Here is a 13,461-nt window from a genome sequence, read left to right as displayed (position 1 = left end):
AAGTACCACATTTTACTTCTAATGAAGGAAATTGCATCATCATTATTAGTTATTTCTGATTACCGTTTTACAAGGTGAAATAGAATTAGGATGTGCAGCACTTAAGCTATGTTGTTTCCTTCATACAAGTGTCATAGAAGCAGCAAATTCTTACTTGGTCATCTGAAAATAAGTTACTTGCAGCAGTCAGCATTCTGAGATGAGGCTAAGCCAAGTGAATGTTAATTTGAAATATGGGGTGTTGGTGAGGGAGTTGATGAGGCTTCCTTCCACTAACTTAAAGAATTTATTTCCCCTTGTGTACTTTGGTCATCAAATACAGACTTCATTTGGTAAGTAAGAGGAAATAAAATCAGTATTGTGACACAATGCAAAAAGTAATGGGACTCAGTCTTACAGATTTAATCAAAAGCTTGTAGCTTATGTAACACTTTTGTCATATGCTGTGTATGCAAAAGATGTGACTTGTAAAAGGAGCAGCAGAAAACTTTTTTCTCATGACCCTAGAAAATTTTTATCTTTTTGAAGAGTCCCCTGGGTTGTGTCATACACTGAGAAGTACACGCAGCCCCAGAGCGGAGTATGTATGGGTATGTACTCAGCAAAGGCAATTTATAGAGCTTTGACATAATTTCCAATTAAGTTCTGCTTTCTCTTGATGGTTTTTCAGCTCAGAAATAGAGATCCTGCGTCTTGCAGCCATATAGGTTTTTTCTCTGGCCGTTTTTTTCCTGTTGAAGATGTAAGAAGAAATATCCTTCACATCTCAAGCTTTAGCAAGAAGGCAGAATTCTTTGCTAATGCACAGGAGTTTTTCGTTTTTACCCGTGCTTTTCAGCTACCTGTTCCCTGTAGCAAATACTTACGGGAAAAAATCTTATGATAGCACAGACTTGCGGAATTTCAGCCTTCTACAGATGTAGTATTTATACTGCATGTTACTGTTTATTAATATTTGTGTAGTCATTAAGAGGTGTTCTGTATGAATGCAAATGTTACATTTGCATTCCACATAAAGCCATAGAGTGGATTTGTCAATATAATAAGGCTTTGGGTTGGGCAAAAGTTGATATGAAATCACTCTTCAAGATAATTCCTTTTTTTTTTTTGTTCTGAGTTGTTTTTTTTTTTAATCTTTCAGTTGAACTAATTGTCGCTTATTTAAAGAAAAAATATATTGTAGCATTTGAGGTTGTAGAGGGCTTAAATTTAATATCACGTACATCCAACCCAGCTGCAAAAGCCAGAACCGTGCATTGATCGTTTGATACGACTGTTAACTAGGAAACTTAAAATACACGGTTTATTTGCTGATTATTTTTGCATATGCATTTTTAATGATAGTAGATTTAGTAGGAAGGATAGTAACACTTCCATTGTACGAGTTCTTTAGGTGCTTTGTTCCATATAATAGGCTTGAAAGCAGTGAAATATTATTCTGTGCAGGTTAATCTTACCAGATATTTGTTTTATAAATAAGTTGTGCTTCTCAGCAGAACGGAGGGTTTTAACATCTGAAGTTGTATGCTTAACTTTACCTTACTTCTCCCATTGCTTCAGGAAACGAGGGCCTGTGATTTCAGTATGTAATGGTCAATTTCTTTATGCTTAGGAGTTAAATATTTTTATGACTGGCAAAAGAGCTCTGTGTTGCAAGTAACTGTGAGGAGGAATTGAAAATGAATGTCAGTGGACTGGAATAGCTTTATTCTTTATTTCAGATTTCGACCTATAAAAGGAAGGCAAGAAGAACTAAAAGAGGTGATTGAGCGTTTTAAGAAAGATGAGCACTTAGAAAAAGCCTTCAAGTCCTTGACGTCAGGTGACTGGGCCCGGCACTATTTTCTTAACAAGAACAAAATGCAGGAAAGGTTGTTCAAGGAACATGTAGGTGTATTTGTAATTAATGTGCTTTTTAAGATGATTGAAAGGCTAATAAAATGTAAAAATTTCTAGGAATGTAGCAGTAGTGAAGTAATGCCCTGCTGTATGTTATTTCTTTGATTGCTTTTTAATAGAAACTTTCTTTGGTTTTTAAAACCCAGCAAGCTCCCTGCCCCCCTCAATTTTATTTTTTTTTTTAGTTACCTTGCCATGTGTTTATAATAATCATGTAAAAAGGAAAACATATTTAAAACACATTTGCCTCTTTTGCTGTTGACACAAGTCATATGTGGAAGAGAGAAGGTCTGCTTCTGGGAGACAAATGCTTCTAGGGCCTTTCATTCTTTGGAAGTTGTATTTTTACCCCTTTTTCTGTTTGTTTTGTGGCTTGTTGGCTTGGTTGGTTGTTTTTTCTTACTTATAACTGTCATAAATCAAATTTAGGACAAAGAAAGGTAAAGGAAAAGGGAAAAGCATTTTTACTTCAAAATGCCTCAGTTGTTTTGGCTATAGGGGCTTTATGGGGGAGTGTTGTTCTTCCTTCACTTCCATGCCCCAAACCCATTTTGTATATAGTATATATTGGTTGTTGATTCTCAAAGTTGTGAGGAATTCATGGTATTTTATTTTGTTTTACTTTAAAAAAAAACAACTTCTTCAGGAACGAGTGCATTGTTTTCAGATACAGCCAAAAGAATTTGGCTTACTTGGAAGATTTTAGTAATGTAGAAAAAATTAGGCAGCAAATTACTCAAAAATAAATTTGGGAAAGCATAATGTAACTAAAGAATTATGCAGCAATCCCTGTATTCAGTATTTAGATTTGTCATGGGAAATAATATTTTTTTTCAGAACTGAAAGAAGAAAATTGGATCCTGTAGATTGTTAGGTCTCAGTTGTTCTTAAAGATCTTCTAAAGAGAAGAATTCTTGAATGCAACTACTCAGTAACCTTAGGAAGAAATTACCCATTTTCATTGGTTGGGATGATTTTGTGTCATTTGAGGCATCTTTAATTATTTTGTTTGGTTGTTTTGTTTTTTTTTTACTCTGGATAGTCATGTTATCCATGTTAGAACCCCTGCAAGTCAGTCTGAAGAACTAAGAGTAACATAAAATGTTAATACAGCTAAAATTTATAATCAGAAATGCATTTCAGCAAACAACATCCCATTGCAATATCTGTTTTTATGGGTTTTTTAAATGCAGTTCACTGACTTTCATTTTTTTATGTTTCTTTGTTTTGCTTGTAACAGAAAAATACATGTTTTCTTCCATTGCAGGTATTTATTTATTTACGAATGTTTGCTACCGATAGTGGGTTTGAGATACTGCCTTGTAATCGGTATTCTTCTGAACAAAATGGAGCCAAAATTGTTGCAACAAAAGAATGGTAAGAAATATAGTTTACTGTTGCATTCTATTTCTGTGAATTTATTTTTGAAAGATTCTAGAGAAGAAATCTGAAAGTATGATAAGAATTAAAACAGCAACCAGTGAAATACAAATGTTTGTATTTTTACTTAGAAATTAAATTTGGTGTGTGTTTTTGCAAAGTACTTAACACACAATACATGCTTCTGTAAGACATTCATGTGTGTATTTGGACATAGGCATACAGTTTTCAGTATACAGGGGGTTTTAATCTTGTTTTCAGACAGATAATTGAGTTGTTTGCCTCCTGTGAGAAACACAACCATGTCAAGACTTGCATTATATCGTATTTGTTATACAACAAATAATTGTAGGGGAAATTAGTTTTTCACCTCTGTGAAACTGAGGGGTGTTATTTGCATGTTTTGATTGTGCAAGATAAATCTCTCCTGGAAACACAAAGTCGGAACCTGAGTGTATGTCCCCATCTCATTTTGACACATCTGAGTTTCATTATAAGCATGTCTGTGGCAGCACCAGCAGATCCTGGGTTAATGCAGATTATTTTAAAATAAACTTGCCACTTCCTTCCACCTCTCCTCCCTTCCATAATTTGTGTTTGTTTTGCTTTGTGGCAGTACATACTCATAACAGGACACTTGAGATTATATGCTATTATATGCAGGCTAGGACTGGCTAGACGTTATGCTGGCAGCATACCAAGTAAGCATGCTGTTACTGTGGGGCCACAGCCTGTACATGTGGGAGAGTAAGCTTTAAGAAGGTTGAGGCCAGTTTCTAGCTCTTCATAACTCTTCGTAGCTGGAAGTTCCACAACCACGACATAATGAGTATGTTGGGGGTTGGGTGGGTTTTTCTCAGTGTGAATTCTCCCCATGGCTGATTCTTTGGGGTGGAAGCTCTGTATTTAGGTCTGCTAAAAAATAATTAACTTTACATGCTCTAAATCTTGGGTAACCTGAGAAGCGCACAAGACAGGAGAGCTGCTTCTTAACTCTGCCAGTATCTGGAAAACTTCTGAGGCTCAAAACTGATGCAAGTTCTCAGCTCTCTCGTATGGGAGAATATTGCACTTAAAAGGCTTGGCTTCTAGTTTGTGTCCTTCATGTGTATTTAGTATTTCCATATTCATCTCTGTCAGAGTAATCTGGCTAAAATTTGGAATGGCAACTTTAAAAAGCAGTGGAAACAAAGCCCTTGCAAGGTAATGGAGAATGCTTCTTCCTAGGTGGAGTATTCAGTGCCTCTGGTATGCTGTATTTGTGATGGCAGATCGGCTGTCCGCACGTGAAGGCATCATGCTTTTGTTGGTGTGTCCCACCCTTCAGCCCCCAGTGGTTTATTTCAAGGACCAGCTTGATGCTGAAGAGCCACTCATGAAAGAGGGAGATACCTTGCGTGAATTCTGGCCTTTTTTTTGAGTCACTACTGGGCCTCTTTTAAGAAAACGTGGAATTCTAAGCATCTTCACTATATAGTGTTTTCCTGGGCAGTGGAAGAAGTGTAGGAAATGCAGACAAGAGCAGCTGGAGGAAGTGTCTTAAGTGCTGATGGGGAGGGAGTGTGCACAAATGAAAAATCTTACTTTTTGTTTAAACAACTGTAGAAGCTGAAGTAATCAACTCTTGCAGTTTCTTGCTTACAGTCTCAGGAAATTGTGGAAACAGTGGTGGTAATGTCTGTCAGAATTGATGTAATTGATTCTATATAGCAGCATAAAAACTTACATTTAATTTCTGATAAGTCTGTTTAGTCTAATATCCTGCCTCTAACTGAAGTAAAGCATGAGGTTTGTAGGGGTTGAGAAATGGTTTATGAAACACTTCCTGTTATTGACAACTTTTCTTCTTGTGAAATTACTTTGCAATTTTGGCATATGCATTCTTATTTCTGCTACTCTTTGTACACTAAAGGAAACGAAATGATAAGATAGAATTACTTGTGGGCTGTATTGCTGAACTATCAGAAATGGAAGAAAACATGCTGTTGAGACATGGGGAAAATGACTTCAGTGTCATGTATTCAACACGAAAAAACTGTGCACAGCTGTGGCTTGGTCCTGCTGCATTTATCAATCATGGTGAGTAATAAGTATAGGAAGCATGTTAAAGGACATAAGCATTTTTGCTTGTAAGTGTTGTTACAGGTGAGCTGAACAACACAAGACCTTAGAGAAAAGGTCTGAATCTGGCATACTGGGTTACTGTAGGACAAAATTCTTTTGGGATTTTCCCAAACCAAAGCTGTGGGAAACTCACAGAAGGCTTTAGGAAGTAATGCCTTCTTCCTTCACAGAGACTTGGGAACTGTCAGCTGAATTGATAGAGCATATTGTGGGTTACCTTGAATTCTTTGTGAACTCAGTCAGCAGTAGCGTATTTCTTAGGTAAACTTATGCCTTTAACCTTTTGCACAGAAGCTTAATTGATTCTGTTGCATTTGTATGCTGAAGGAAAAGCAGGTAGGATTTAAGATAAATCCTATTACCTTAAAGAGGAAGGAAACTGAGCATTTGTGATTGCACAGAAAAGAGCTCAGAAACCAGATCTTTGTATGCACAGTGCTGTGCCATACTAATTTAACTCCCAGTATGTAGCTGAGATTCTATAGTTACTGAAGTCAGAGTGAATCCTTACTTTAGATATCTACAACTATTCATGTTTCAGGTCTTATCAACAGTTAATTGACTTTATCTTTTGGACCTTTTTCAGATTGCAGACCTAACTGTAAGGTAAGCAAGAAATTAAATCACCCCGCATTTTTTCTGTCACTGCACCTTCCCCCTTCGCCCCCCCCCCCCTTCAATGTTTTTTGTTTCTTATCCAGATACTATTCAACCAGAATGATAAACTCCACCCCCCTCCCCCACCCCCTGTTATCTCCTTCCCCAGTTTGTCTCAACGGGCAGGGATACAGCGTGTGTGAAAGCTCTAAGAGATATTGAACCTGGAGAAGAAATCTCTTGTTACTACGGAGATGGGTTTTTTGGAGAAAATAACGAATACTGCGAATGCTACACCTGTGAAAGGTATGCATTGATGTAAATAAGTTTCAAGTGGAATTGAGTTTATTCATTACATAGTTTATGAAATTCCTTGATTATGAGTACTGAGATCTTTTGACACATTATAAGTGTTCTTTGCTACTTCTTTTAATGACTTCTTTCCTTAATGTTGTTACTGAGTGGTTACATATCTTACAACTCCTTCATTCTGTTTTTCTTTTGATCCTTTGTTCTGGAGATAGCCCAAAATGAGATTAAAAAAAGAAGTGTAGATTCTTAAAAATACTTGTAGTGAATAAAACAGAGTTGAAAAGAAAACAGTTGTAGCCTCTATGAGACGGTTAGCCACTGACCCTTAAGTTTTGCTCCTTTTTTTTTCTTTCCACTAGAAAAAGCAAATTTCATTAAAATTTTCTCTGTTGACCTGAAGTTCTTTTCTGCTGGGAATGCGCAAAGTAGTTTTCATCTTGTGCTATTAGAACCTTGAGGGTTGTCTGTTCATAAAGATCTGCGGTTTGGTCAGTACTTGCCTATATCTGCCCTTTGCGCAATAGCAGCAAAGTGTTGTTACATTTGTTTTCAACCTGTGCTGTCTCAGCCTAGTTCCTTAACAAAATTGGTTCAAAGAATTTTTGGTTGGTTTTTGCTGTGTTGAAACTTCTGCTTACTGTGAGCATGGAGGCTCAGCATCATTTGTGAGAGCTTCACTTAGTTCCAAGAAGAACTACGCAGAACCTGTAATAGTTCTGTTACTGTTTGACCTAACTGTAGAGGAAAAAAAAAATCTAAAGGAAAAACAGTGATCATCTTGAGAAATAGCTTAGTGCACATAGGTATAAATGTGTATATACACATATGTATAAATAGTCTAACAATCCTACTTTAATTTTTACTGCATTACTGCACTTCAGGAAAAGAGAAGACTTTCCGGTGTGGACCTCCAAGCTCATACAGTGTTAGTAGATCATTCCAAGTGAAGGGTACAGTCTCAGACTTTACCTAGAAAGCTGCTAGTAAAATTGTACTTCAGTCCTGGGAGTTGTTGGGCACCATGATTGTTCTTTTCTTGTTACTTAGAGTGATATGTTTGGTTTTGCTCAAATTCTGTTGATTTTAATGTAATATGGACATACTTTCAGGGGAAAAAAAAATAATTCTATGTCTGAACAGTTTCACTAACTTCTCATCTTTGCATTTTAAGTACATGAAAATGTTGTATTCTAAAGCCAGCATTTGGGTAATTCTAACTTTAGGAATCTGCTTTTCCATCACAAGGCTGTGGTACAGCAATCAGAAATGAAAAATTTGAATTTAGGGGAGTTGAGCAAGGAAACATGAGTCCTTACCAGCGCTGATGAGGCAACTGTCACTTTGTACACCACCAAAAAAAATATCTTTAAGTGACTCAATTTTGACTATTCTGTAAAGGGTGTTAATTTGTAATGTTAAAATGCTAGACTTCTAAGAATCTGTAGGGTACATTTGGGAGCTATAGGAAGGTTGGCACTCTATTTTTTTTGTTTCTAGTTTTTATTTTTCCCTCTATTTTCAAGCCTCCCTAAGTCATCACCAAGAAAATTTGCATATCTTTGCATTTGTCATGTGCTCTTTATAGGTGAGCCTGCTGTTGATGCTGGTTGAGACAGCTGGGCACCAAAGGCAGCATGTCAGAAGACAGTTGTGGTTGTTTATAGCACCGTTATTTTCTGAAGTGCCTGTTGGTTATGCTAAATTCAGTTTAGTATCTTAAGCTGCCTGTAGTTTGCAGAACCCAAAATAATACTGAATGTTCCATAGCAAACAAATACTAGTTAATGTGAGAACAAGTGTTGTCAGCATAATAATTAACCTTGTGGAGCTTGAGATCCTCTCTGAAGTTTTTGATGCACTTTTGGTTGATAGATTTTCTTCCAGTACAACACACTGGAATCCAAACTGAAGTTGTCTTCAGTAATTCTGCGAAGTACAAGCGTACTGGATTATTAAAGAGTACCAAAGGATTCCTAGTAGCAGTGGTTGAAGTGCAAGTACAGGAATTCTTGATCCTGTTATGTGATTACTTAAAAGGAAAAAAAGTTCTAGGTTTGCTCAGCCATTTCACTTTCATTGTAAGTACATGCTGGAGTCTTTCAGTTAGGAAGGAGCATGGAAGTCTGTGATAATGTTATTCTATTTTCTGTACTTTCCAGCTCTTTTGATGATGCAGTGACAAGCATTGTAACTTAAACTGACATTTTTTTACGTAATTAGGAAAAATGTAAGTTGTTAGCTAATTTAAGTAGCATTTTGAACTACCATATTTCATTTTCACCTGTGTAATGTGGCTGTGAAACAATACTTAGACATAAAGCTAGGGAGACCTACTTCTGCAGTTTTTCTTCTTGCAAGAATAAAAATGAAATTAAAGGTCTTTCTACACATATTACTAAAATAAGTGTATTAGTATCTTACTAAAACAGCCTACAGAATGCTAATAAATTCAGTGGTTATTGGTATTATTTATGCAAATATACTTGGGATTTGAAGTATGGTATATGAAAGTTCTAAGCTTATATTAAGGTTATTAATACATTGTGTCCTCTTTTTGTTTGTAGACGTGGAACTGGTGCTTTTAAATCAAGAGTAGGATTGCCAGCACCTACTCCTGTGATTAATAGCAAATATGGACTGAGAGAAACAGATAAACGATTGAACAGACTTAAAAAGTTGGGTGACAGCAGCAAAAATTCAGACAGCCAGTCTGTCAGCTCTAACACTGACGCAGACACCACTCAGGAAAAAGCTAATGCAAGTAAGTAAGAGGAAAACCTTGGAATGCAAGTGTAAAGGTGTCATAAAAACACTTAAAACTTTCACCGTGATGGAATTCCTCTCCGATTTGAGAATCGTCTCAGATACTGGTCTTTAAAACAGTGATTTGTTCAGGAATCTGAAAGCAATTTAAATAACGAATGTGTGCTTCTCCTTACGTGTTGCAAGAACAATAGGTGGTATGTTGTTAGGTTTTTATTTAAATCAAAAGCAAATATTGTCATATTTCTGTCAGTTAAAGTTCTACCAGTAATGTTTGTATTTTGAAATGTGGTAAACTATCACATGTAGTAGTATGGTTTAGGAAAAAAAACTTACATAGTTTGAGTTATCTACATTCTGTACAAAAAGTTTTTAAATAAGTCGTCTTAGTAGAGCTTACTAAACTTACAGTTTCCTCTAGAAATCCTTTAAATTGGGTAGCTATTTCCTCTACAAATCCAGGACTGATAGTTCAGGTACCTATTCTGAAGTGAAAGTACTCAGAGGAAATTGGAAGGGTTTTTGTTTGTGATATTGCTGACAGACTTCTCTTCATGGAGTAGTGAGTATTGTTTATTTACTTTCCTTCCCCATTCCCACTACCCTTGGTATACATAAAATAAAAATGACTTAACTAGCAAAGAAGTGTGGAGCCACATGAAATATGATTCCATGTAGCCCCTGTTTGCTTCCGAAACAAAAACCAAAACAAAACCCAACAATCAACACACTGCCCCCCCCTTCCCTCAAACCCTCTTATGATCTCTGATGACAAAGCTTTAGAGTTGCAGCTTTGCTTGGGCAGACAGAACTGCCTTGCTTACCACAGTAGGTGACAGATAACTGGATATTTAAATGGAAACTATTACAGTAGTTAAGATTTTGGGGTTTTTATCCCTCCCCCTGTAGGAAAAAAAATCTGGGGTTAGCACTGGAGCATGCTGATCCTCAGATTTTGCTGGAATAATACTTGATAAAAGTGCAGATAATGTGGGATGGATTGTTGTTTTTTTTAAAAATGGTAGAAGTTGTTTGGTATGTTTGGGTGATTTGGTAAATTTGGTATATTGGGGGCAGTGAGGGAAGTGTACTTAGAACATTGATCTTGTCTTGGAACTTCTGACTTGTTTGCCAATTCCTTTAATGTCCAAGTTGCAAGTTCAGCAGTCTCACTCGTGAGTGCATACTGTCTAGCCTGTTTTTGTAGATTTTGATGAAGTGTTTAAAACGATTACAGTATTTGGGAGTGGGAAGCTCAGGATAAAGCAGTGCCATAACAAAACTTTTTTTCTTTTGCAGCTAACAGAAAATCTTCAATTAGTGTAAAAAAGAACAGCAAAAATAGAACATTAACAAGACAGTCTATATCAAGAATTCCAGCATCATCAAATTCTACCTCATCTAAACTAACTCATGTAAATAATTCCAGGGTACCAAAGAGACTGAAAAAGCCTGCAAAGCCTTTACTTTCAAAGATAAAGTTGAGAAATCAGTGCAAAAGGCCAGAGCAAAAGAATGCTTCCAGAAAGCTCGAAATGGGAAATTTAGTTCTCAAAGAGCCTAAAGTAGTTTTGTACAAAAACTTGCCCATTAAAAAGGATAAAGAATTGGAGGGACCAGTCAAAGTTGCAGTCTCTAGTGGCTGCTTAACAAGGCATGCAGCAAGAGAACATAAACTGAATTCTGTGAAAGGTGCTCATGAGCATGGTGATATACCACCCTGCACATACATAACAAGGAGGTCGGTGAGAACGAGGATGAATTTGAAGGAGACCTCTGACATAAAGCTTGAACCAAATACGTTGGATAGCTATAAGAATAACTTGACTGGAATGCAGTCGGATGTTTTAGAGCAGCAGTCTTGTGTGCTAAATGAAAATGATGTGGCTCATGGACCGTCACATAAAGGGGAGATCAGGTGCCAGAAAAATGATGCAGGCATGACAAAAAAGAAATCTCGACAAGGAAAACTTGTGAAAACATCTGCAAAAATAGAAGAAACTGATACTATGCACAATACACCTGTGAAAGATGAAGTACCGGATTTGATTAGTTCTCATTCAGAACTCAGAGAGAGAAATAATGTGGTGGACACACCTGTAGGCTATAAAGACTGTGTCCCTGGGTCTGGTGGCTGCTCTGTTGTAACATCTGACAATTTTAAAGCAAAAGACAGCTTTAGAACTGCAAAAAGTAAAAAGAAAAGACGTATCACGAGGTATGATGCACAACTTATCCTTGAAAATAGCTCTGGGATCCCTAAACTGACTCTTCGTAGACGCCACGATAGCAGCAGCAAGGCAAATGATCAAGAAAGTGATGGAATGAATTCTTCAAAAATAAGCATCAAATTAAGTAAAGACCATGAAAAAGATAACAATTTATATGTAGCAAAGCTAAATAATGGGTTTAACTCAGGATCAGGCAATAGTTCAACAAAATTAAAAATACAGCTAAAACGAGAGGAAGAAAACATAGGGACATACCCTGAGGACCTTCATGAAAATGGTGTGTGTTGTAGTGAAACTCTCTCCCTTTTGGAGTCAAGAATGGAAGTAGATGATTATGGTCACTATGAAGAGGAAACAGCAGATGAATCTTCATCAGAAGAGGATGATGAAGAGGAAGATGACTATGATGATGAATTTGATGACTTTATTCCTCTTCCTCCAGCGAAGAGATTAAGGCTTATTGTTGGCAAGGATTCAATAGATATTGATATTTCTTCCAGGAGGAGAGAGGATCAGTCTTTAAGGCTCAATGCATAAGCTTATAGGTCTTAAACTGACCTGGATGTCCTTTTTATAAAAAAAAATAAAAACTAAAAAAAGGCAAACCAAAATCCCAAAAGTAAAAACAAGAATGGAAAAAAAAAAACCCAAACAAAAAAAACCACAACAAAAATTCCATTTGATTATTCCTCAGCTGAAGAACTTTCTGAAAAATATAGTGGCAGCACTTCTCTATTGTTTATTCACCTATGAACGTAATATTGTAGAAAGTGTACAGCATACTGACTCTTAAGTCTGATTTGTGCAGATTTTTATTGTACTTTTTAATAGCCTTCTTATGTGCAATTCTGAGTTAGAGGTAATGCTCTGTTGTAAAATAAAGGCTCAAGCAAAGTGAAGAAATTGCATTGAAACTTTCCATGCAGGACAATGAGAATACAGTGTGGCTACGTAATTATTTTTGATCAGTAAGAGCATTAGTTTGCTCTTACAATATTTGACTAAACAATTTAAAAAATCATAGTAGCAGCATATTAAGGTTTTCTAGTATATGTTTATATCACCAGCAGTTACCTACAGCTTTTCGTTTGATTTGCTAGATGTTTCTTTTCCCCACTTGGAGTTTGTCAGTTTTAACACTGTATGCTGTCCCAGACGTACTGTTTGTGGCCTTTGTTATAGTAGCAAACCGTTGGTTGGAAGTCAAATTGATTTCTTTAAAAAAAAAAGAAAAAAAGAAAAAAAGAAAAAAGAAACAAAAAGATGTTGACAATTTGCTGACTTTTTAGTACATTATATGTACGAGGGTAGCAGTATGCAGAATAAAAGTTTGGATATGGCGTATTTATTGCTTGTTATGTAAATTAAACACCTTGTATTTAACACTTTTCAATACTTTTAGATAAAATTGTTCTTTGCAAGAATGATTGGTGCTTATTTTTTCAAGAATTTGCTGTGAAATAATGTGATTACAATGGGCAACATTTATCCAATGAACTGCAGCTATCCTAAATTGGTTCTTCATATTTTTCTGTTGCACTTGTAAAATGCTACAAGGAATTTAAAGAAAATCTATTCACTTTAACTTATGATAGTTTTATGAAATTAAAAACAACTAAGTCACAGCTTTTGTTCTGTGGTAACCTATAAATTGTTTGTCTTTTAAGAACCAGTTGTAAAAGACTGAAAAAATATGTATATGTTGTAAATATTTGTGTGTTGTGAGAAATTTTGTCATAAGAAATTGAAATAACTTGCCAGAAGGGTTTTTAAGTTTAGAAATACATCCATGTCAATAAAATAGGAAACTGTAAACCTAGTTTTAAACTCTGCATGAGTTGGAGTTCTTTGCTCATATGTAGTTCACTTAATACTTCAGAGTCTGCTTTATAATAATGAAGAGCATCAGGGCAATCTTTGGCTCTTTTGTTTTTAATAAAAGAATGTTAGGAAACTTCTGGGCACAATGGACTTGTTTGTATGTATCAGTCAGTGCATTTCTAAGACATTTCTTTGAAAGAGGTCTGTAATGTCATAGTTCACGTAACTGTATAGAACTTCAGCCTGTGGTATTTGTGTTTGTTACTCAACCATGGGTTAAGGTTTGGAGTTTTTGTATCTAGAGGCATAGAAACAGAAATTGCATCATAAATCA

At 36.0% G+C, this 13,461-nt stretch overlaps 1 protein-coding gene across 7 annotated transcripts in view; it reads left to right on the top strand.

The window, feature by feature from the left end:
- KMT5B (lysine methyltransferase 5B) overlaps nucleotides 1-13,260 on the top strand; it is a 29,452-nt gene extending 16,192 nt beyond the window's left edge. For 6 of the 7 annotated variants that reach the window (XM_062619157.1, XM_062619158.1, XM_062619159.1 and 3 more), the window contains 7 exons: nucleotides 1,722-1,887; nucleotides 3,167-3,276; nucleotides 5,192-5,358; nucleotides 5,990-6,009; nucleotides 6,170-6,306; nucleotides 8,877-9,073; nucleotides 10,375-13,260. In XM_062619157.1, the coding sequence (XP_062475141.1) occupies nucleotides 1,722-1,887; nucleotides 3,167-3,276; nucleotides 5,192-5,358; nucleotides 5,990-6,009; nucleotides 6,170-6,306; nucleotides 8,877-9,073; nucleotides 10,375-11,843 (2,266 nt within the window). In that variant the 3' untranslated portion in view covers nucleotides 11,844-13,260. The remainder of the gene's footprint in view (nucleotides 1-1,721; nucleotides 1,888-3,166; nucleotides 3,277-5,191; nucleotides 5,359-5,989; nucleotides 6,010-6,169; nucleotides 6,307-8,876; nucleotides 9,074-10,374) is intronic. The other variant, XM_062619163.1, reaches the window with a different exon arrangement.
- The last annotated feature ends 201 nt before the right edge of the window (nucleotides 13,261-13,461 follow it).

Source organism: Pezoporus occidentalis, unplaced genomic scaffold (genome assembly GCF_034315485.1).
Source record: "Pezoporus occidentalis ecotype Australia unplaced genomic scaffold, CSIRO_AGI_Poc_V1 ctg21, whole genome shotgun sequence".
Lineage (NCBI taxonomy): Eukaryota > Metazoa > Chordata > Aves > Psittaciformes > Psittacidae > Pezoporus > Pezoporus occidentalis.
The sequence above is the reverse complement of the archived record's forward strand: the minus strand, read 5'-3'. Positions and strand labels throughout refer to the sequence as shown.